The following is a 23875-nucleotide window of genomic DNA, read 5'->3' as shown; positions in this document are numbered from 1 at the left end:
TAGTTCGACTATTCCAGCCTGATCTGGAGGGTCGCTCTCTGCACTCCAAATCTGCGCTCTGACCCGGAAGTAGACGCCGCTCCGGGAGACAGACGCTTGTGATGTTCGAGGTCCAGCACTAAAAGTGGTGGACCAATATGGGCGTGATCCGGCGGCGCTGAATTCTCGATGTAGTCCTGGGGAGTCCACGCCTCCATCCTTTTCCCCGCCTCCTGTAACTCATTGGGAGAGCTTTGCGCCAATTAACTCCGCTATATTACCCAATGGCCACTCAACTATCCCTTTGGTTCCGCCCAGTGGTTTTCGCTAATTTGGCAACGCCTAGGTGTGCACATGCGCTCAAGCCCTTCTACCGTTTAGATCGTCTCTTCCCTTAGACCCGGACTCTGCGCACGCCCAAAGAGCTCCCCCGCTTCTTTTCGCTCTACCGCCTCCATGCGCTTGCGCATTCATGCCGTCAGGTTTTCCTTTTCCGGGTCCCAACTGAACCTATTGGGCGCATGCGCCACTGCAGGCTGGCGGCTCGCGGCTCCTTCTTCCGGCCTTCCCCTTGGGCTGGCTCCCGCAGAAGCGGAGCGAGCGCGGATACCGAAGCGAGTGACCTGTGACCCCGGAAGTGGACCTCAGGGTCCTGGGGCTCTCCCCGGGCCGGAGCCGGGGAGCTGTCGCCTACACCTCCGGGCCACCCACCCCACGCCCACCTCTGGATGCCGCCGACGAGTGCCTGGCCCGTGCCCCGCGCCTGCCTACTGGCTCGGCTCCTCGGAGCAGTTCTGGGCCGGGGGTTCTGGCCCGGACCCCGCCCCTGATGCGGCTCCGTCGCCGCGCCCAGGCCTCGCACCGCTGACTGCCCTGGCCGACCCCGCCCCCTGCCCGCACTCTCGCCCCGCCGACCCCTCTCCCCCAGCGGGGGAGGCCATGGCGTGAGCTTAGGCCGGGCCCCGGGGCCCTCAGGCGCCAGGCGGGGCATGGGCCGGGGGCCGCCCCCATGAGGGTCCCGGGAGGAGGGCGCGCGCAGCAGCGGCGGGGCCATGGGGTCGCAGGTGTTACAGATCCTGCGCCAGGGGGTGTGGGCCTCGCTCACTGGCGGTTGGTTCTTCGACCCACACCAGAGCACCTTCTCCAACTGCTTCCATCTCTACGTCTGGATCTTCCTGCTCACCTTTCCCTTCTTGCTGTACATGGTAAGACGCTGCCACCACCTGTAACTCCCGTCAGCGAAAGGGAGGGCAGATGGGCACTAAGGGTTGGTGGCCTGGCAGGGATTCGGGACTGTGCCTTGGGCGCTGTGGTGTGGAGAGAGGAACCCCCGCAGATTTGGGGGGTGTGGAGGAGAAGCCAAATTTTTCCTTTCCTGGGCTGGGTGACCTTGAGCACCTCACGGAATATCTGTCTCCGGTTAGAAGACAGAACTTTTGGTCGGGTCACTGTACTCGTTTCACAGAGGGGTAATGAAGTCTTCTTTTGAATTTGTGAACCCTACCCTGATGGATGTGGGAGGTCCACTCCATGGGGGCAGGGCTGCATGAGGAGAGACCTGACTTGCTGCCACCTCCAGGTCCTGCCTCCCAGCTTGATGGTGGCCAGTGTGTACTGCCTTGTAGTGGCTGTCATCTTTGCTACCATCAAAACTGTGAACTATCGGCTGCATGCCATGTTCGACCAGGGCGAGATTGTGGAAAAGCGCAACTCTACCATGGGAGAGCCAGAGGAAGAGCCTGCCCAGGGGGACAGTAATCCGCTCAGGTGGGTGGGGTCGGGGCTCTGTTGGGGATTGAGGGTTCTTGGTGTCTGGGCCTGAGCATTGGAGGATGGAGGAGGGGCTTAGGGAACATTGGCTCCATGAGCAATTCAGTACTTGAGCTATAATTGGTTCTGAAATTATAAGGGGACCTTTGGGAAGAGAGAAGCAATGGGGATGGCAGAGGAAGTACTAGATAAAGAGGGTAGGTTAGCTGAATGCTGAAGCTTTTCTGTACTGCCAGGGATCCTGGAGTGGAGATGACAGTGTTTCGGAAAGTGAGTTCTACACCCCCAGTACGTTGTAGCTCCCAGCATTCCGTGTTTGGCTTCAACCAGGTCTCGGTGAGTGGTCCTGGCCCTCAACCTGTCCCACTCTTCTCCTGAGAGCCCATCCCCACCATGGGTATGTCCTGAGCCTACTTCCTGTCTGTGTTCCTTCACACCTCTCTCTGTTTGCTCAGGAGTTGCTGCCCCGGATGGAGGACTCTGGGCCCCTCAGAGGTAAGTGGCTGCTGCACAGGGCTGAAGGTGGTGGTGTGGAACGGGATGGCACGCATCTGCCCTGGGGTACTGCTGATGACTCTGGGGCCGTGGTTGCAGACATCAAGGAGCTGGTGCGGGAGCAGGGCAGCAACAATGTGATCATGACCTCAGCCGATCGAGAGATGCTCAAGCTAAGCTCCCAGGAAAAACTGAGTGAGTGGGCATGATATGGCAAGATATAGCATGATATGACAGCAACACTAGCTGTCGTGTCTCTGAGTCACTCAGTTGCGCTACCCTGGGGCTCTCTTTGTTCTCCTGGATGGGTCCTCCTCAGGGTTTTACCCCAGCTGGGCTCTAGGGGAAGGCAGAGACCATAGGACCCTTTAGCCACCAGTTCCTTTCTCAGTGGCTCTTCACTCACGTTCTGCCTCCCTTTCTTATGACAGTTGGAGACGTTTCCCAGACGCCCCCAGGGGCTGTGCCAGACCCCTCTCTTCCCAGCACGGACTCTTCGGAACGTTCTCCCCTGGCTGGAGATGGAACCCCGTGGAGTGGGAGCAGCGTGGCTGACACTCCCATGAGTCCCCTCCTGAAGGGGAGCCTCAGCCAGGAGCTGAGCAAGAGCTTCCTGACCCTGACCCGGCCTGACCGGGCCCTGGTGAGGACCAGCAGTCGGCGGGAACAACGCCGAGGAGTGGGCGGCTACCAGCCCCTGGACCGGCGGGGCTCAGGAGAGCCCACGCCCCAGAAAGCCGGCTCCTCAGATTCCTGCTTCAGTGGCACTGATAGGGAGACGTTGAGTAGCTTTAAGAGTGAGAAGACCAACTCAACCCACCTGGACAGCCCCCCTGGTGGGCAAGCCCCTGAGGGCAGCGACACAGACCCACCTTCTGAAGCTGAGCTGCCTGCCTCACCAGATGCTGGAGTTCCCTCAGATGACACACTGCGTTCCTTTGACACAGTCATAGGAGCAGGGACGCCGCCAGGTCCAGCTGAGCCGCTCCTGGTTGTGCGGCCCAAGGATTTGGCCCTGCTCCGGCCTAGCAAACGGCGGCCGCCCATACGAAGACACTCCCCACCTGGCCGTGCCCCTCGGCGGCCCCTGCTGGAAGGCGGGGGCTTCTTTGAGGATGAAGACACCAGCGAGGGCAGTGAGCTGAGCCCGGCTTCCAGCCTCCGATCTCAGCGCCGCTACAGTACTGACAGCTCCTCTTCTACTTCCTGTTACTCCCCCGAGAGCTCCCGGGGTGCAGCAGGGGGGCGGAAGCGACGGGCCCCCCATGGGGCTGAGGAGGGGACTGCTGTGCCCCCCAAACGGCCCTATGGGACCCAGCGGACGCCTAGTACTGCCAGCGCCAAAACACATGCCCGTGTGCTGAGCATGGACGGAGCGGGGGGTGATGTCCTAAGGGCCCCCCTGGCTGGCTCCAAAGCTGAACTGGAGGCCCAGGCAGGGGTGGAGCAGGCTGCCGGTGAGCCCGCCGTGCTGCCTGCCGAGGCCCGCAGGGGACCTGCTGCCAACCAGCCTGGCTGGCGGGGGGAGCTGCAGGAGGAAGGTGCTGTCGGGGGAGGTAAGTGCCAGCTGCAGGGCTGGGGAGGGAGGTGAGTTAGGTCGGGGCTTAAGTCTGGGCAAGGGGCAGACGAGTGGACCTGGTCGGAGTCACCCCAGCCTCTATCTCAGGCAGCAGATGGATGTGGATTCAGTGATTGAGTGACATTGTCTGCCAAAGCCCTCAGATAAGCAGGGCCGCAGCAACGGGGAGACAGGCAGAGGGACCTCCGGCATCGTTCTCCAGGTCCTGCCGTTAGTACCTGAAGCCTCTGCCTCTTGAGGACTCTCAGCATCCACATTCATTATCCTGGGCAACCAGTGGGGCAGGGCAGTCATACTGGCCTTATTTCCGAATGTGGAAACGGAGGCACAAGTGGTTAGGTGACCTGGCTGGTGACCATGCCCAGAGCCAGGGCATGTTTGGATTAGGGCTTGACTCTATCTCCAGACAGAAGCACCTGTCCTATCTCCACCCCTATCTCTGTCCAAGCCACTGTCACTTATGCTTGGAGGTCTCTCTCTGGGCAGCAACTGAGGAGACTGGCAAGCGGGACCGCTCAAGCAGTGTGAGGCGGACCCAGGCGATCCGTAGACGCCACAACGCAGGCAGCAACCCCACTCCTCCAGCATCTGTCATGGGCTCACCCCCCAGGTGAGTACCTGCCGCCAGTCAGAGGGCCAGGGGCCAGCTGGCTCTAGGTGGTGCTGACCCGTGGATGACTCTCCCCAGCAGCCTGCAGGAGGCTCAGCGAGGCCGGGCTGCCTCCCACTCCCGGGCACTGACACTGCCCTCTGCCCTGCATTTCGCCTCCTCGCTGCTGCTCACCCGGGCCGGCGCCAACGTGCACGAAGCCTGCACCTTTGATGACACCTCCGAGGGGGCCGTGCACTACTTCTACGACGAGAGCGGTGAGCCCCTCCCCACGTCCTGTGGCTCAGCCTCTGACCCCAGCCAGCCCAGTGCCCCCTCTTTCTTTCTTGCTGAGGGTCTTCATCATCTCAGCAGCAGTGCTGACTGTTGGGCACATGCTACCCTTTGGCCCTGTGGTGAGCGCTTTACCTGCACCACCTGACGTCAGGCTTGCATCCTTTCTGAGCTGTAGGTAGTCTCATCATCCTCGTTCTACTGAGGAGGAAACTGAGGCACGGCCTAAAGTCACAGGCTGAGTGATAAAACGGGATCCACACCAAGAGTGCCTGACTGCAGGGCTGAGGCCCTTGACCAGCTGGCCTTCTCCTCTCCAGCTCTTGTCTTCAGAGGCTGGGCTGCCATCCAGAGGGACGTGGCACAGGATTTTTCCTCTCTCGATGGCCCTGTTGCCCACATGGGTCAGACCTTGTTCTGTCCCTGACATGCTGTCTCGTGTTCCTCATCCCTGTCCTAGGCGTGCGGCGTTCCTATACCTTTGGGTTGGCTGGCGGCGGCTACGAGAACCCCGTCGGGCAGCAGGGGGAGCAGGCAGCCAATGGGACCTGGTGAGTCTCCGGTAGTCTCCCAAGTGTGAGCTCCCACTTCTGGGAAGTTTTCTCTGTTTCTTCTGGGCTGGGGAAGTGGCAGTTCAGAAACCTCTAGGAGGAGAGGAGGGTGAGGAACAGTGAAGGGCATGTCTACAGGGATCCCTTGGGTCCGTGGCTCCATGACACTTCCAAGCAGAAGGCTTCTAGAGCCTTCCAGGAAGCCCAGGGTCTGGGAGGAAGGCACTTCTGCCACCTCCCTCCTCCGGACCCCCCCTCTTCCATGCGTCTGGGTATCTGAGAAGCCCCCTTGGGCCCTTAGTCATGGCCCGGTGTCAGCCTCAACCCTGCTCTGTCCCAGGGCTCACCAATGGCCCTGATCCTCATGGCCATGATTCCCACAGGGACCGCCACTCACATTCCTCCAGCTTCCACTCTGCCGATGTCCCTGAGGTGGCGGGTGGCCTGAACCTGCTGCAGCCAAGGCCTGTGGTTCTACAGGGCATGCAAGTGCGCCGAGTGCCCCTGGAGATCCCCGAGGTGAGGAGCCCACCATCGGGGAGGGACCTGCAGGAAGGTGGCAGTAAGGGGGGCAAATCACTGAGCCCTCACCCAGGTACCAGAAGGCACAGGCCACTGAGTGAGGGCTCCAGGGACCCTCCGGGGTCTGTCCTGACCTTTGATGGCTGGCACAGGGTGTGCAGGCCCTGGGTCTGAATGGTTCAAAGAGCCGCTTGTTCAACAGACACGCCTAGATTATCTTCTTTATCCTGGAGGGACCCACAGTCAGTGGAGATGATGGGTGTTTGCAATGATACCTGCAAAAGGGGCAGTTCAGCTTACCAGACGGTGACTGGGCACCTGATGTGTGGAATAGCTTAGAGATACTGTTCGTGCTTATTAACTTAGCAGTTAGTAATAGTGTCCCTTTCACGCCTAAAAACGTCCTGACTTGGACAATAATTTGCAGGGTTAGTCTAGTGTTGGAAGTACTGAGAACACATGAAAATTCAGAGTTTAAAGAATAGTCATAAAAGCGCCCACGCATCTAACACCCAGGGCCATAAACAGATCATAGGCATCGCCCAGGTGCCACATGTACCCTTGCCTGATGCATATATTCTTCTTAGTCTTCACATGGGGTAGCAGTGTTGTCCTCACACAGCTGACTGCCATCTCCAGAGGCAGGGGCTATGCGTCTTTGACTCTCCATTGTATCCCCAGGGCTAGCACAGTGCCGGGCCCCACGGTTGTCCCCTCTAAGTACTTGTTGAATGAAGAACACAAGAAGCCCAAAGAGGTTAAGCAGTCCAGGGCCTCATAGCACTGGCATTAGCACCCACCTATGGACCAGGGTGGGTTGGTCAGAGTGACCCTGATGACCCTGTCCAGGAGGTGGGTAACATTTATGCTGAGTCCCAAAGGACAAGGTGGATTTCACTGAGCCCAGGAAGGGGCAGGAGGTGCTGCCTGAGACATGGGAGCTAGTAACTCTGGCCCCTGGCAGCCCCAGAAGTCCCCAGCAGCCATTGAGCCATGTCCTGAGAACCTGGAGCAAGGAGCAGATCCTTGCAATGGAAGATCCAGGCAGGCCCCAGGGCCACTAGAAAGTGGAGACTTTTGGTGCTGGAGGAGATGGTTGACCAACCAATGCGTTGGGAGGTAGGGGTGGCGGTGAACCATGTAGGGGGTGAGGGGCTGATGGCCGCGGCTGTGGGGACTGCAGTTTGACCTGCTGGACCAGGACTCCCTGCACGAATCCCAGGAGCAGACGCTGATGGAGGAGGCACCACCCCGTGCCCAGCACAGCTACAAGTGCTGGCTTTTCCCCGGCCGCTGGACCTCTGTGCGCTACGAGCGGCTCGCCCTTCTGGCCCTGTTGGACCGGTGAGTGCCCACCTGCCTCAGCCCCCAATTCCTGGAACATCCCTGGCCCCTGGCCTTCTAGACTTTGCAAACACGTGAGGCCATCCTGGCGTCAGAGAACCTGACTGCTGGGGGTCACTGAGGGTGCATCGAGAGCTGGAGTCTGCAGTGGGGTTTCTTTTGGTTCCTCTGGGGTGCAAAGGGGTGGCCAAGTGGTGTTGCTCTAGTCACCCCATCTTTCCCAAAGTTCTGCTTAAAACAAACTTCCTGTTTGTTTTGTTTTTGTGGTAGATTTGGTAAAACTGAAGTCCTGTAGTCTCAGAAAGCTGACAAACCATTCGTCTCAGGCTTCCCATTTCTCAGGGGAAACTGAGGCCCAGGAAGTCAGATAGAGAAGTCAGCTGACTTTTATTGTCTGTGTGGTCAATTTTGGCCTAGAACCCATGTCCTGGCTTCCTGCGCTCTTGGTTTCTCCAAGCACTGTGATTGCCATGTGTTGGGTACTGCCTGTGTGTATAGTGTGGCATGCCTGAGCTGGAGATGGACAGGTCCCTGGAGTGGTGGCACCTGGAATCCTCAGGGTCTACAGGGGGCAAAGATTGGGATGCAGGGTAGCCACAGGGTGGCTTTCTAGAGCAGGTGCAACCTGGCCCCGCCCGAGAGGTCATAGGATTGGGGGTATTCAGAGGGTGTGGGCTGGTGTGGGCACAGGCCCAGATGAGGGCCTTTGTGGCCAGGTTCTGCCCCCCACTCCTTGCCTCCCTAGCTGGTGAGGAGGTGGGTACGCCCTGACCCTTCTGTCTCTCCAGGACGCGGGGGCTGCTGGAGAACATTCTCGGCGTCGGCCTGAGCAGCCTGGTCGCCTTCCTGGGCTACTTGTTGCTACTCAAGGGCTTCTTCACCGACATCTGGGTCTTCCAGTTCTGCCTGGTCATCGCCTCCTGCCAGTATTCCCTGCTGAAGGTCAGGTCTGGCTCCCTGGCTGTCCTCCCCCCACCTCTTCCCAGACGCCCCCCCTTCCCATGACCCATCTTGAGAGGGGTGAGTTAGAAAGCAAATACTGGGTTGTTGGAAAAGTCATGACGTATTTTGTGTATGTTTTTCAAAGGTCATTTATTTATATAAAGAACGAAGATCAATCAATGATATATTGCCCATTTTGTTCGACAACCTTTAGCCATCTTTCGGTGAGCTTCATAATTCCTCGTTCATAGAAGGACCTGTCTTTATTGGTGAAAAACTGAACAACGTGCTGATTTATAGCCTCATCTGAATTGAACGTTATACCACGCAAGGAGTTGTAAAGAGAGCAAAACAAGTGGAAGTCTGACAGCACAAGGTCAGGCGAGTATGGTGGGTGTGGCAACACATCCCATCCAAGCTCCAATCATTTTTTATGGGTGATCAAACTTGTGTGTGGTCTCGCGTTGTCGCCATGGAACACAACCCCTTTACAACTAACAAGCTCTGGATGTTTCTGGATGATGGATTCGTTCAAACTGTCCAATTGCCGACAGTACACATTCGAATTGATTGTTTGGTTCCTTGGTAGGAGCTTGAAAAACACAACACCTTTAAAATCCCACCACACTGAGAGCATAATCTTCCTCTGATGAATGTCTGCTTTTGATGTCGTTTGAGGCAAATCATCACGTCGGGACCAAGACTGTTTGCACACCACATTGTTGTAAACAATCCACTTCTCATCACCAGTCATCAGTCACTTCAAAAAAGAATCGTTTTCCTCACGTTTAATGAGCATATTGCAGATGTTTATACGCACCGTCAAATGAACTTTTTTGAGGTCATGCGGAACCCAAATATCGAGCTTGCTTACATATCCCAGCTTCTTCAGGTGGTCGTGAATGCTTGAATGATGGATAGCCAATGTTTCTGCAATCTCCTGTGTCGTGTAAAGTGGATTTGACTCGATCAATGCCTTTATTTTGTCGTCATCAACCTCGGTGGGCCTCCCTGATGGAGGAGTGTTGTTGAGATCTAAATAATGGAATTTCGGAAACCATCGTTGGCGCTGATGTTCTTGTAGAGCATTGTCACCATAAACTTTATGCAACTTTTCACAAGCTTGATGCACATTCTTTCCTTTATGGAACTAAAACAGTAAAAGATGGCAAAAATGCACAGTTTGGTCTTCTATTTTTAATTTGTAAAATCTCCAAAACTCAACCAAATCGCTAATTTTTTTTAGAATGAAGCTAGAACTGTCAGCTGTTAAATGACAAAGCAATAACATAGATGCGAATGACTCTAGCACTTCCAAAAATGAACTAGTGCCATCTGTTGCAAACATGCGTCATGACTTTTCCGACAACCCAATAAGATGCCTAAAATCTGTAGCCTGTTTCTCATCTTACAAATAAAAACTGAGGCTTAGGACAATTCAGGGTCCTGTCCTGATCACTTGTAACAGTCCAGGGGTAGAACTCTGACCCGCTTTGAGCGCAGCTCTCGTTGCTGATGTAGTTCTCTTCTCTTCCAGAGTGTCCAGCCTGACGCGGCATCGCCCATGCACGTGAGTACCAGAAGAGCAGCGCCTGCGCCCAGGAGGCAGGGCTGACACCAGGTGGGGTGGGGTTGGCTAGGGGAGGGCAGGGCTTCCTCACCACCCACATGGCCCCAGGTCCTCGGTCCTACTGCTCCCACCCTGCCAGACTTTCTGTCTTGGGTCCAGGGTCAGGCCTGGGGTGTGTGGGTTTGTGTGTGCATGTGCATACGTGAGTGTGCACATGCGTGCAGGGTTGTCAGTGGGGGAGACCTGGCTCCTCACGGGCCCACTCCCCAGGGCCACAACTGGGTGATTGCATACAGCCGGCCTGTTTACTTCTGCATCTGCTGTCTGCTCATCTGGCTGCTGGATGCCCTGGGCTCGGCTCAGCCCTTCCCGCCCGTCTCCCTCTACGGCCTCACGCTCTTTTCCGCCTCCTTCTTCTTCTGTGCCCGTGACGTGGCCACTGGTGAGACTGGGCAGGACTGCAGTGGCGTGGGAGAGCAAGGTCCCAAGGATGGGCCCAGGGGCAGCTCGCAGGCTGACTGGGCCCTCGCTTTTTCTCCTGCCAGTGTTCACCTTGTGCTTCCCGTTCGTCTTCCTCCTGGGCCTCCTGCCCCAGGTCAACACCTGTCTCATGTACCTGCTGGAGCAGATAGATATGCACGGCTTTGGGGGCACAGGTATGATGCCCACAGTCGGCTTGGGGGTTGAGGGGCAGTGTGGGGCCCAGGAGGGCCCACAGATTGGGTCTGTGGCTCCAGTTCTTTGCTGAACCTTCTCCCACATTGATCCTGTAGATTCTAAGAGCCCAGGTCTCCTCTCCTTCCCTCCCAGGCAAGAGAATGCCAGGAGCTCTAGAGGCCTCTTGGGCTGGGGCCCCAGGGGGTTTAGGCTCTGGGAGTGGAGGGGCAGTGGAGCGGGGTGAGGTGGGGTGCCATCAGGTAGGTGTAGAGCTTTAGCTGCTGTGTCTCACCTTGCAGCTGCTACCAGCCCACTCACTGCGGTCTTCAGCCTCTCCCGTAGTCTGCTGGCTGCTGCCCTTCTCTATGGCTTTTGCCTCGGGGCCATCAAGGTAGGATGACCTGGGGGGTGGGGGCATGCTGAGACCCAGGGAGTTGTTGGGACAGGGCTGTGAATTGGGCTCAGCAAAGGCTTCTGCCATGGGGGGCACCCCCACCCTCATGCTTATCCTTACCTCTCCTGACCGGCATGGGTTCTCTCCCCAGACTCCTTGGCCGGAGCAGCACGTCCCTGTCCTCTTCTCGGTCTTCTGTGGCCTCCTGGTGGCGCTGTCCTACCACCTGAGCCGGCAGAGCAGTGACCCCACTGTGCTCTGGTGGGTGCCTGCATGTGCCTGTGCGCGCACACGTGTGTTGGTGTGTGTGTGTCTTTGCATGGCAAGGGTTGGAGGGTCTGTGCATGTGCCTGTCACTGACTGATCCTGGGAGGAGTGGAGCTCTCCCCAGACCTGGGCCCCTGACTCTTCTTACCCACCCCAGGTCTCTGATCCGAAGCAAGCTCTTTCCTGAGCTAGAGGAGCGGAGCTTGGAGACAGCCCGGGCCGAGCCCCCAGACCCACTGCCAGACAAGATGCGCCAGTCAGTGGTGAGGGGCCGGAGTGTGGGGCTCTAGTTTCAGGGTGGGGGGCTGAGAGGGGATGTGGTCAGCCACTGGGTGGCGTGCACCCACACTGGTTTTTCTCGGCCCTGCAGCGCGAGGTCCTGCACTCTGACCTGGTGATGTGTGTGGTGATCGCCATACTCACCTTCGCCATCAGTGCCAGCACCGTCTTCATTGCCCTGAAGGTTCGTGTGGCACAGGCCTCGCAGGAACCCGCTCAACCTGAGGGCCCTGGGCAGCCGTGGCCGAGCCTGTGCCCAGGCCCCCTGTGGGCCCTTGGCTAAGCCTCCAGCCTCTCTCTCTTGCAGTCGGTGCTGGGGTTCGTGTTGTACGCATTGGCTGGGGCTGTGGGCTTCTTCACACATTACCTGCTGCCTCAGCTCCGTAAACAGCTGCCGTGGTTCTGCCTGTCGCAGCCTGTGCTGAAGCCACTGGAGTACAGCCAGTATGAAGTGCGCGGTGAGTGCCGCCTGTGGGCTGGGACCCCCCACCCCACCCCCACCCGCCCTGATTTCCCTGCTGACTACAGCATGATGGGAGCGCGTCCTCTCTGCTCAGAGAGTACCAGCAGGGGGCAGCCTCTACTGTGCCACCCTGTCAGCTTCACTGCTCTCTGTGCCCTCTTCTGCCTGCTGGGCTCCTGCTTGTTCCCTGCTCTGTTCTCACCCTGCTTGCTCAGCCCTTTTCTGCTCGCCCTGTGTTCTCTGAGGAGATGGAAAAATTCCAGGGCCTTAAAGGGCTCTCTTGTCCAGAATTACAAACTGTTTACCAGTGGACCAGAAACGTGGGCGGTCAACCAACACACCCTTGAGACTGTATTTAAACATCTGGATTTCCTATATGAAGATCCATAGGCTTTGTTTTTCGTAAACAATGAAAGGTTTCGCCCACAGGGCCAGCATCTCCATGTGACTACAGTTAGCTTGAGCCAAGTGATAATGGCCCCTTCCAAAGGGCCTTGCAGCTCAGGGTCACTGTGTACTTGGCTTCACTCACCCAGCCTGCCCTGGCTATGGTGGGCATCTGGGATGTCCTTGTCAGCCCTTTGAGCACCTTCCCTAAGCCCCTTCCCTAAGCCCCTAACATGCCTTACCTGGGCCTCATCACCTTCATTTGAGCTGCTGCCCAAGATCACGTTCCTCACCCAAAGTCTCTAGGGATCTGGAACCCCACATCCTGTGGTCGGCCCTCCCTCCAGGTTTCCTCCGAGGGCACATCTGTCCTGACCCCGCAGTGGGAGGGGAGTGTGGAGGGCCAGGTGCTGGCCAGCAGTCCCAACTTCTGCTGCAGGCGCTGCCCAGGTGATGTGGTTTGAGAAGCTGTATGCCGGCCTGCAGTGCGTCGAGAAGTACCTCATCTACCCTGCCGTGGTGCTCAACGCCCTCACCGTGGATGCCCACACTGTTGTCAGCCACCCAGACAAGTTCTGCCTCTAGTGAGGACCGCCCCATCCCTCCATCTACATTCCCATGTGACACATGGGGAAAGGGAGGCCCAGGGAGGGAATGAGACCTGCCTCAGTTGCCCAACAAGCTAAAGTAGGACCCCAGCTTCTGACATTCTTTCCGTTGAGGCAGTTGCCTCTTTGAAAGCAGATGTGTCCCCCAAATGTGTCTAAAAGGGGTGATCCCATTAGAAGGCAGAGACTAAGAATCATTGGCCCAAGAGAGCAGGGCCAGCCCTGCAGAGCCCAGGCCGGGGCTAGCGAGGGGTGGGCACCACACCCACTGTCCCCTGAGCCCATGCTGGGCACCTAACACCTGCCCCTCACCTATAGCTGCCGGGCACTGCTGATGACCGTGGCTGGGCTGAAGCTGCTGCGCTCGGCCTTCTGCTGCCCACCCCAGCAGTACCTGACCTTGGCCTTCACGGTCCTGCTCTTCCACTTCGACTACCCGCGCCTCTCCCAGGGCTTTCTGCTCGACTACTTCCTTATGTCCCTGCTCTGCAGCAAGGTGAGCTGGTGGCCAAGTCACAGGCTCCAGGCTGTGCAGCGGGAGAAGAGCTCTTCTGCCTTGGTGGGGGTGGGGACATGACTTCACCAGGGGCCTGTGCCCCTCGTGGCTACTGTTCCACATTAGCCCCACTGTAGGCCTTTGCAGCAGCTCCTCTAGGGGCAGAGAGGAAGCTGTGGGTTAAAGAGGTTAAGTGACTTGCCTCGGGTCCCCGGGAGAATTGGTGGCCAGCCGGTATTTGAATTTAGGTCTTTCTGACTTTGCAGCTCTTTCTCTAAATCATGATACTTGACCATCTTCCTCGTAAGCCGTTAAGATAGAACTTGGCCTTGTCCTCGATACCAACCTCTGAGCTCTGCCCCTTTGCCAGCCACGTTCCTGGAGCCTAGTTAAGAGCTGAGTTTCAGAAGCCCCTAGGGCCTGGGTATATATAGACTGTTCTGCCAGTCTGTGGGCTTTTTATATCGGGTTGTGGGGGTCATGTTGAACAAAGGATTGTTCCCTGGCACTGCACTGGAGGCCTGCAATGGGACCCCAGCACAGGCCTGAGCCTTTTTTTACTCACACGGACATTCTAGTCTGGTTTTCTGGTCTGTCCCAGGATAGTGAAGATCTAAACTGTCTCCCCTTCTGAGGGCAGGACCTATGACTATCTCTTGACTTTCAGCACCATAGTCAAGGCCCAGCTTCATCACTGACAGAAGCCTGGCCTGAGCAAGTCATTTACCTGTTTTACTTTCTCTGCATCTCAACTTTCCCATTTGTGAAATGAGACGGCAACGGGAAGCTCCTCGGGTGGTTGTACAGATTAGATGGCTAATGCCCCCTTAAAGTACTTGCTTTGTCGGGGGTTGCTAATGCTAACAGGTGCTTTGAGCCAGGTCTGGAAAGGACTGGGAGTGATCTTGAGCTTGACTTCCACGTGGGCAGCCAATGGGGTAGAACCAAAGCTCTTGAGTGGCACTTGGTAGACCCCAGCTCTGTGAATGACCTTGTGTCTCTTACCTTCGCCCTGTTGGACCCTGCCAGCTGTGGGACCTGCTGTACAAGCTGCGCTTTGTGCTGACCTACATCGCACCCTGGCAGATCACCTGGGGCTCGGCTTTCCACGCTTTTGCCCAGCCCTTTGCCGTGCCACGTATCCAGCCGACCGCCCACTGCCTGGGTGGGGGTGTGCAGGGAGGACCGTGGCCTGGGATGGGGGGCTTTGGGGAGGGTTGACGGGAGTTGTGGGGTGGTGAGGGGGGCCAGGGAGGGTCCAGTGTGCTGGCCACCTCCTTGACTCGTGCCCAGACTCGGCCATGCTGTTCGTTCAGGCCCTGCTCTCTGCACTCTTCTCCACGCCCCTCAACCCCCTACTGGGCAGCGCTGTCTTCATCATGTCCTATGCGCGGCCCCTCAAGTTCTGGGAGCGCGACTACAAGTGAGTCTCCTGGGAGACAGGCATGTTGCTCAGAGGGACCCCAGATGGAACAGGGAAGGTTGCTGGGCCTGAGGGAGGAGTTGGGAGCCCAGACCCGATGGGGCACAGGGACGGGACCGCAACAGGGCTGAGTGTCTAACACGGTGTCTTCAGGTGGCTGATCTGATGGGGGCAAAACCCAGGCCAGGCCAAGGCCTTGGGCTCACACCCTGGGCTTCTTGGCTATGTGGTTCTGGATGAGTCCCCTCCTGTCTTTGAGCCTCAGCCTCCTGGGTAATGGGGCTGTCACGGCATCTGCCCAGAGCCAGGAGTGTAGGCTTGGGGAGGATGCAGTGGTGGCCCGGCGGGAATCGTCACTGAACCCTCGGCAGCCTCACCGCCTGGGTCAACTGTGTTGTCGCTCTCTGAACAGCACTAAACGTGTGGATCATTCCAACACCCGCCTGGTCACACAGCTGGACCGAAACCCCGGTGTGTACCCAGCCACCCAGGGCACTTTTGGGCGGGTCCTCCTGGGGAGGGAACCTCCCTTACTTGTCACTTTGTCCGCTTGTCTGTCTGTCCTGGGTTCCAGGCGCTGACGACAACAACCTCAACTCCATTTTCTATGAGCACTTGACACGCTCGCTGCAGCACACGCTGTGTGGGGACCTGGTGCTGGGCCGCTGGGGCAACTATGGGCCCGGCGACTGCTTCGTCCTGGCTTCCGACTACCTCAACGCCCTGGTACACCTCATCGAGGTTGGCAATGGCCTCGTCACCTTCCAGCTGCGTGGCCTTGAGTTCCGGGGTGAGCCGCAGGGCCTTGTCGTGTGGCCTCATAGTGTGTGAGGGCTGGATTCTAGTCCAGCTCTGCCCTGGTTTGCTGGGTGGCCTTGAGCAAGGCACTCTGCCTGGACCTGGGTTTGCCAGTCTGAGCGGAGAGGTGGCACGGTCTCCTTTGGCCACACCCTGTCCCTGCTCTGATTTTGAGTCTAGTGACTGAATAGGCTGCTGTGGTGAGTGAGAGCTTGGACCTGAAGCTCTGGGTTCTCCCACCAGCTCCCGCTGGCCTGCTCTGTGGTCTTGGGCTTGGTCCAGGTGGGGCGCTGTGGGTAACCCCTGGTGAGGGAGCTAGTTCCTTGCCCTCAGAAAGACGTGCGCATTAGGTGTCTATCTCAGAAGAGGTTCCTAAGGGTGCAGAGCAGCTCTAAGCACAGCTAATGAGCACCATGAACCTGAGCAAGTCACTCCTCATGGAACTTCAGTCTTTGTCTCTGTAAACAAGGGACCGGAGCCCTGTTCCCCTCCTCTAACCCCCCTGTGGCCACTGGGAGTCAGGAGGAGAAAGGGGCTCGTTTGTTAATTTACTCACACAGCATCCTGGTGGGGAGGGTGAATGGCACAGGCTTCCAACTGCCATGCCTGGGCAGTTGCTGGGGAGGAGGCAGGCAGGGATGTCCTAGTGGCCCCCTGACTAGGCACCCCTCCCTTGCAGGTACATACTGTCAGCAGCGTGAGGTGGAGGCCATCACAGAGGGCGTGGAGGAGGATGAGGGCTGCTGCTGCTGTGAGCCTGGCCACCTGCCTCGGGTCCTGTCCTTCAATGCAGCCTTTGGGCAGCGCTGGCTAGCCTGGGAGGTGACGGCCAGCAAGTACGTGCTAGAAGGCTACAGCATCAGCGACAACAACGCAGCCTCCATGCTGCAGGTCTTCGATCTCCGCAAGATCCTCATCACCTACTATGTCAAGGTACGGCAGTGGCAGCTGGGCCCCAGGGACCCTGCTGGGGAACGCTCACTGACCAGGTACACTCCAAGTTTCATCTTCTGGATTGTTGGGAGACTCTTTGGCCCAGGGGACGCAGAGGCCTCAGGGAGTTGAAGCATCCTCAAAATGCCACTCTGGACAATGGGCCTTGGGGGCCCCAGTGGCCTGTGTGGCTCTGACAGTGGGGTGCCCAGGGTGAGGGCTCCCTGTCACCTCCTACCAGAAGGCTCACCTGGGCAGTGAGTATTGGAGGTAGGTGGGCAACACATGCACAGATCCCTGAATTGGGCTGCTGGTCCTGGGAAGGGCAGTTGCTGAGGCCAGCCTTTCAGACCACCAGGCCCCCTGCTCCACACCCCATCAGCACAGAGTGACAATAATGCTAACAGTGGTGGTGTTCATGACAGTCACAGGAGCAGCTGCCAGGCAGTGGTGTTTGCCGAGGGGCAGGCTCTGTGTCAGGCACCTCTCCTGAGCTGAAGGAAGCCCACCACACCCTCCAGGACACGTCCTCCAGTCTCAGATGTAGAAGTCGGCTTGTGGAGGGGAAGCAAGTGGCAGGGCTAGGCTTCGACTGGGCCTAGGCCCCCCTGTCTCAGCCCAGGTGCTCCACGCCCAGCCTGAGGGTCTCGAGACTTGTGGGTATGGTGGGGGTTGTTCTGGGAAGCCTGGGATGTCACCTCCCTTGCCATGCCTTAATTTCTCCCCTTAAGAAGTAGGGACTATTGTAGTTCTATGACATGACAGGAACTGTGAGGCTTTGTGGCCCCTAGAATAAGGAAGCTTACGGGTATGGGATGGGTTGGTGGACACAGTCCAGGTCCCCTCGTGCCCTCGTAGCATTTGCCCTGGGGCTCCCTTTGTAGGGCCTGGATGGGTGACCTGTTGGGGCCTGGGTGAGCCTGCCCACCTGATCTTCAAGGACAGTCTTGTGCATCCCCCAGCTGTCCTTTTGCCTCCCATGGACATCCCATGTCACACATCAGAGAAGCTGTAATTTCTCTGTTGTTTTTCTGTCTACCCACCCACTCCTGGGGAAGGGTGTGTGAGCCCCCCACCCCTCACTTTAACAAAGAAAGATGCTATGGTCCAGACAGGGACATTCCCAGCCCCTGGTCACCCAGAGGTCACAGTCCTGGCCGCCTTCCTATCTCAAGAAAGGTGCTCTTGCCCAGGTCACCCTGCTGCCTCCCAAAAGCCCAGCTCAAAGCCAGTGCAGTCTTCTCAGGGCTTTGCACCAGGCACCCCGCTAGGCCCAGGTTAGCAAGCTGAGAGGAGCTCCGTCTGCCAAGTGTATCATCCCATAAGGAAGCCAACCTGCCACGGCTTCCCCAAAGGCTGAGCAGAATCTGAGCCGGTAGCGATGTCCAGAGGACTTAGAGAAGGGATCCACCAAAGATGGAGTATGGGGTGTAGTTTGGAAAGATCAATTGGGGCTGCCAAGTGCAGGGCCTTGAGGGCAGCAGGTGTACAGGGCAGCCCCTCAGGTTTGGGGCAGTTCAGAGATGTATCCTGTCCAGCCCTTAGGGTTGGCAGACCAGGCAGAGCCCTTCCTGTGCCGCTTCAGCCCCCCTCGGCACCTCCTCCCGCACCTTGCCCTTCTGCGAGAGTCACTGAGTACAGTTAGGTGACAGACTCAATCCAAACCCCACAGCCACAAAGACACTGGTTCCACATCTGCCTGCAGCCAAGCCTTGGCGTCGTCGCAACATTTCCAAGCACAGGCATCTTCATTATCCTGTTTGATCCTTTTAGCAACCCTTGGAAGAAGCAGGGCTGGTGTAATTGGCCCCTTTTATTTATTTATTTATCTATCTATCTATTTATTTATTTATTTATTTATTTATTTATTTATTTATTTTAAAGATTATTATTGGGGAGGGGAACAGTGTTGGGGAATTGGAGAAGGGGAACCATTGTGTTTTTTCCAGATCCCATCAGTTCCAAGTCAAGTTGTTATCCTTTCGTCTTAGTTGTGGAGGACGCAAGTTCAGCTCCAAGTCCAGTCGCCACTTTCAATCTTAGTTGCGAGGGGAAGTGCGGGAGTTGAACCGGCAACCTTGTTGCACACTGAGCCATCCGGCAGTTGGCAGCTTGCGGCTGCTCACAGCTCAAGGTGCTGTGTTCTGTCTTAGTTGCGGGGGAGGCACAGCTCACCATGCCATATGGTTGTCGAACAGGCAACCTTGCTGCTAAGAGCACGCGCTCTTACCAGCTCAGGTGCAGCTCACTGGCCCATGTGAGAATCAAACCGGTGACCCTGTTGCTCAGAGCTCGCACTCTTAACCAACTGAGCCACTCGGCTGGCCCTAATTGGCCCCTTTTATAGCTGAGGAAACAGGTTCACAGACCTGTCCCTGCAGTTAGGTGGGGATGAGAGAAGAAAAGTTGCCATGGTTGTGAGACCTGTGAGGATTCAATGAGCTGGCCTACGTGGAGCAGAGCCTGACTCCCCACAAATGCTCAAAGTTGGGAGCTGTGACAGCTGAGAACCACTCCGAGGGCCGGGTCCCAGGATAGCTGAAGTTCCACACAACACTGGCGATGGCAAAAATTAATAGAGGACTTACTATATGCCAGGCCAGCTCCTCCCCACACCCTTGAGGGTTTTCTTTTTTGGTTCTTGGAGGCTGTGTTGGGCCCAGGCTGGAGGTGCCCTCTGGGCAAGAAAGTTAACCAGAAGCTGTTGTGCCTGGAGCCCTCTGTGACCCCACAGGCATCCTACCTCTACTCATTCCATTAGGGTCCTGGTCCCCCTTCCTCTTACTAAGGGGGCAGCCAGACCTCTCCAAACTGTCCACCCACCTGCCCACCACTAAGGTGATACTGGGGCCAGGTTTCCACCTGCCAGGTAAGCCCCCATGTGCTTGGAACTGATGAGGTTCCACCCATAGCCATGGCCTCCCAGTGTCCTCCAGGGAGCTATTTGAGGCCCTTGGCTTTTCCCAGCTTGTTCTATGGTCATCCTGCCCGGGCTTTTGGCCTCTCCATGCCCGACCATAGTCACCCTGCTGGACACCCCTACTGCCTGGGTGCCCCTTCTATTCATGGCCAGCTGTACCACCCTTCCCAGCCCTGGACTTCCCGCCCTTTCCCCAGACAGAGGGCCAATCCCGGTGGCACCATCCCAGGATGGCACTTGGAATCCCAGTAATCTCACTGGCTGCCAGCTGCCAGGCTCACTGACACCGATTCATGCTGCCTGTGCCAGCGGCCTGCCTTCCAAAAGCTCTTGTCCATTAGCCCAACCCCTGCTTAGAAACCAGCAGTGTCTTAAGGAGGCCAGGAGCCCCTGACTTTGGGCACAGGATGCCTTTTTCCTGAGGGGAGGCCCTGTGGCTGTCACACTCCAGCTGCCTAAAGAGACCTGTGACCCCTAAGCACTTAGGCCCCACTGGCCCGCAGCCAGCCCCACTACCTCAGCCTGACCTTCCAAGGCCTCTGAGATCTGCATCCCACAGCATCATGGTAGTGAAGGTCTCACGACTGCAATCCCAGCTCAGTCTACCCTGGTGTTTAACCTTAGGCAGGTCTACCGTCTGAGCCTCAGTTTCCCTTTAAAATGGGGCATCTTTTTTTTTTTTTAGAGATTTTTATTGGGGAATTGGAACAGCGCTGGGGAATTGGGGTAAGGGGAACAGACAAGTTGCTGTCATTTTGTTCTTCAGTCTAGTTGTGGAGGACGTTGCTTCACTGGCCCAAGTTGGCACCATCATTGCACTCTTCCCGGGAGAGGCAGATCAGTCGCCGGCTTCTGGACGGCAGCTCACTGTGGCTGCTGGCCACTCCCGCTGGCTGCTGGCTACACATGGTAGCCCATGGCAACTCACTGCAGCAGTGGTTGCAGCCTACGCCGCCGTCCGGCGACTCACAGCAGCCCAGCTCCAAGTTGAGCTGTTGTTCAGCGTCTTAGCTGTAGGGGGCAGTATCACTGGCCCTCATGTGGGATCCGAACCGGGGCCCTCTGGCGTCCCAAACCAGCTCTTTACCAATGCGCCACTCGGCCGGCCCAAAATGGGGCATCTTCTGAAGCAAGTACGCAAGCACTGGCCACAGTGCAGGACTCTCCAGGGGACGCTCTGTAAGGAAGGGTGCTACCTGTCCGCTTTCTCACCTCCCCCCCGTGGCATAGGGGAAATGAGCAGACTTGCCTGTATGGCTTCACGGAGCTGAGAGAGGACACGGGATGAGTGTCCTAGGAAGCAGACATCAGCTCAGTCTAAGGGAGGAGCCTCTCTACCCCAACGCTTTCTCCTGCAGTAGCCACGCCAGGGCACTGCTCCAGTCACTGGCCCAGCCCTGATGCCTGCCCTCTCCTCTCAGAGCATCATCTACTATGTGAGCCGCTCGCCCAAGCTGGAGGCGTGGCTGGGCCACGAGGGCATAGCAGCAGCCCTGCGGCCTGTGCGGGCACCTGGCTATGCTGACTCGGACCCCACCTTCTCGCTGAGCGTGGATGAGGACTATGACCTTCGCCTCTCTGGCCTCTCGCTGCCCTCCTTCTGCGCGGTGCACCTTGAGTGGATCCAGTACTGTGCCTCGCGGCGCAGCCAGGTCCGGCCATCACGACCCTGGGCTGCTTTCTCCCCTCTCTGGGCGGGATCCTCTCACCCTCAGCTTCCCTGAGCCTGGGCCCCAGACCCCACCCCAAGTTCCCTGTCCGAAGTCTGAGCTGGGCTCTGGGGATGGGGGTCCTTGTGCCACAGCCCGTGGACCAGGATTGGAACTCGCCGCTGGTCACGCTGTGTTTTGGCCTGTGTGTGCTGGGCCGCCGGGCCCTGGGGACAGCCTCACATAGCATGTCTGCCAGGTAAGTGCTCACAGGTCCAGCAGGGCCTACCACTCTCCCTTCAACCCCATTAGCAGAGAGTTCTGGGCCAGGGGCCTCCAGGAACCACTTCAGTCCTTTCTTCATTGTGGCTCTTCTCATGGGCAAGGCTGTGTGACCTTGTCTGCTCCTCACCTCCCTGTGAGGGACTTGGGACCTTTGTCAAGATGGAGAAACTGAGATCCAGCATGAAGAATGGTCTCAGCTCAGACCACTGCATGTGGAGCCAGAGCTCAGGAACCTGGGCACTCACCTATCTGCCTGCCCCTCTTCCAGCCTGGAGCCCTTCCTCTATGGCCTACATGCCCTGTTCAAGGGGGACTTCCGCATCACCTCCCCACGTGACGAGTGGGTCTTTGCCGACATGGACCTGCTTCACCGTGTAGTGGCGCCTGGGGTTCGCATGGCCCTCAAGCTTCACCAGGTAGGGAAAGGTGTGCCCCGGCAGGGCAGGCAGGTAGGGGAGAGGTGGAGTGAAGTCCCTCTCCAGGGCAGGGGCCACTGACCCTAGCCCTTCTGCTCTCCTCGCAGGACCACTTCACATCCCCAGATGAGTATGAGGAGCCGGCTGCTCTGTATGATGCCATCGCAGCCAACGAGGAGCGGCTGGTCATCTCGCATGAGGGCGACCCGGCCTGGCGCAGCGCCATCCTCAGCAACACACCTTCGCTGCTGGCGCTGCGCCACGTCCTGGATGACGCCTCCGATGAATACAAGATAATCATGCTCAACAGGCGCCACCTCAGCTTCCGCGTCATCAAGGTGGGGATGGCCCACGCACCCAGCCCGGCCCCCTCCCTGGCGTCGGCTCCCTGACCCTTGCGTGTGGCCGCCTGCAGGTTAACCGCGAGTGCGTGCGCGGTCTATGGGCGGGGCAGCAGCAGGAGCTGGTGTTTCTGCGCAACCGCAACCCTGAGCGCGGCAGTATCCAGAATGCCAAGCAGGCGCTTCGCAACATGATCAACTCATCCTGCGACCAGCCACTTGGCTACCCCATCTACGTGTCGCCCCTCACCACCTCGCTGGCTGGCAGCCACCCCCAGCTGCGAGCGCTGTGGGGTGGCCCCGTCAGCCTGGGTGCCATCGCCCGCTGGCTTCTGCGCAGCTGGGAGAGGTGAGCTTTCATCACCACCCCAACCCAGGAGGCTGGGTTCATGGAGCGGGAAGCTGAGGCTCAGAGCGATTAAGCCAGCCTCTCCGAGATCTCAGTGAGGAGGTGCTGGGCCAGGATGGACCCCTGAGAGCTGGTCCCCTCCCAGAGCTGCAGTCTCCAGCTGCCCCACCAGCTGAAGGTGGCCGTTAGTCTTAAGAGCCATTGATAATGCCTTCCTGAAAAGACCCTGCAAAATAGATGGCAAAATCTCGTAGAAACAGGATCTTGGCGCTCAGGGATGTTAGGTGACTTGTCCTAGGGCTGAGGACTTCTGCTTGTGAGGACTCTGGCCCTACCCCTGCCAACTTCTTCGTCTCCCCCCACCCCAGGCTTCATAAGGGCTGTGGTGCTGGCTGCAATAGTGGTGGGAATGTGGATGACTCGGACTGTGGTGGAGGCAGTGGCTTGACCTCCCTCAGCAATAACCCCCCCTTGGCACACCCCACACCTGAGAACACAGCAGGTGAGCTGGCAAGGATGGGCTGAACCAGTAGGTGAGGGAGACAACCTAGCTGAGGTCTCTGCCCTTTTATCTGTCTCCTACAGGCAGCGGCGAACAACCCCTCCCACCAGGCCCTGGCTGGGGCCCACGGCCCTCCCTGAGTGGTTCTGGTGATGGGCGCCCCCCTCCTCTGCTGCAGTGGCCCCCCCCTCGGCTCCCTGGACTGCCCCCTGCTTCGCCCACCCCCACTGAGGGTCCCCGGCCCTCAAAGCCCCCTGGCCCTGGTCTCCTCTGTTCTGAGGGTCCCAGTGGGAAGTGGAGCCTGGGGGGTCGGAAGGGGCTGGGGGGATCCGAGGGGGAGCCAGCCTCAGGGAGCCCCAAAGGAGGCACCCCCAAATCTCAGGTAAGGGTCCTGTGGGGGAGGGCAGGGTCCTGGGCAGCTCAGGTCTGCTCTTTCACCAACCTGTCTCACCTCCCCAGGCGCCCCTAGACCTCAGCCTCAGCCCTGATATCAGCACCGACGCCTCACCCCCCAGAGCAGCCCAGGACATTCCTTGCTTGGACAGCAGTGCTCCTGAGAGTGGAACACCCACAGGGGCCCCAGGCGACTGGTCTGCCCCTGCTGAGGAGCGCGAGAGCCCGGCTGCCCAGCCTCTGCTGGAGCACCAGTACTGAGTGACCCAGTGCTTTCTGGATCCCAGCCTCGGGCCCTCTCTGCTGGACCACAGAACTGAGTGGCTTTAGCTTCCACATGTGAACCCTGACCTCTGGCTGCCTTAGCCAGAGCACCGGAACTGAGTGGCCCAGACCTCTGACCTTGACCCCTGATCTCTCATCCCTAGTCCAGGGCCTGGGCCCAAACTGAAGCAGGCAGCCTTCCAGCCAGGCCCTAAGAGCCAAACCCATGGGCTGGTCCCGCTTCAAGCCCATGGCCAGGACTGACTTGACCTCTAGGCCTGCACTGCCTGCCAGGGCAGCCCCTCGGCCTGGATCTGGGGCTGAAATGTGGGAAGGGTGGTTTCTTTTTTCTTTTCTTTTTTTTGTGCTTTGGAGACACCAGAATTAATAACACTATTTTTGATTTTGGTTGGCAG

The 23875-nt window shown here is 58.0% G+C and overlaps 1 protein-coding gene across 4 annotated transcripts; it reads left to right on the top strand.

Annotated features, from left to right (window-relative positions):
• Positions 1-532: 532 nt before the first annotated feature.
• PCNX3 (pecanex 3) lies at positions 533-23867 on the top strand. 4 transcript variants are annotated; one of them, XM_019645215.1, is made up of 35 exons: positions 533-1184; positions 1559-1746; positions 1986-2085; positions 2205-2244; positions 2344-2439; positions 2676-3800; positions 4310-4433; positions 4515-4690; positions 5167-5257; positions 5641-5776; positions 6963-7123; positions 7912-8065; positions 9603-9635; positions 9906-10077; positions 10181-10291; positions 10592-10683; positions 10838-10947; positions 11111-11216; positions 11324-11416; positions 11540-11690; positions 12522-12666; positions 13009-13186; positions 14216-14324; positions 14480-14609; positions 15022-15080; positions 15184-15399; positions 16087-16340; positions 20682-20912; positions 21065-21168; positions 21463-21610; positions 21718-21948; positions 22026-22300; positions 22669-22802; positions 22886-23184; positions 23262-23867. In XM_019645215.1, exons 1-35 carry the CDS (start codon positions 1032-1034, stop codon positions 23454-23456), a joined length of 6120 nt encoding a protein of 2039 aa, XP_019500760.1. In that variant the 5' UTR covers positions 533-1031; the 3' UTR covers positions 23457-23867. The 4 variants fall into 4 exon arrangements, with proteins under 4 accessions (XP_019500760.1, XP_019500762.1, XP_019500761.1 ...); XM_019645217.1 differs by having other exon boundaries at positions 4512-4690; positions 7002-7123; XM_019645216.1 differs by having other exon boundaries at positions 4512-4690; positions 6981-7123.
• The last annotated feature ends 8 nt before the right edge of the window (positions 23868-23875 follow it).

The sequence above is a fragment of the Hipposideros armiger genome, unplaced genomic scaffold, assembly GCF_001890085.2.
Source record: "Hipposideros armiger isolate ML-2016 unplaced genomic scaffold, ASM189008v1 scaffold_93, whole genome shotgun sequence".
Classification (NCBI taxonomy): domain Eukaryota; kingdom Metazoa; phylum Chordata; class Mammalia; order Chiroptera; family Hipposideridae; genus Hipposideros; species Hipposideros armiger.
Note: the sequence above shows the minus strand (reverse complement) of the source record. Positions and strands in the feature narration are given on the sequence as shown.

What these genes read in the sequence shown, in the direction of transcription:
- PCNX3 (XM_019645214.1), top strand. Translation starts at nt 1,032, where the DNA reads ATGGGGTCGCAGGTGTTACAGATCCTGCGCCAGGGGGTGTGGGCCTCG. An exon ending in GCCAGTATTCCCTGCTGAAG is followed by an intron (nt 8,066 to 9,602) that starts GTCAGGTCTGGC and finishes CTTCTCTTCCAG; the next exon opens with AGTGTCCAGCCTGACGCGGC. An exon ending in CAGCCAGTATGAAGTGCGCG is followed by an intron (nt 11,691 to 12,521) that starts GTGAGTGCCGCC and finishes CTTCTGCTGCAG; the next exon opens with GCGCTGCCCAGGTGATGTGG.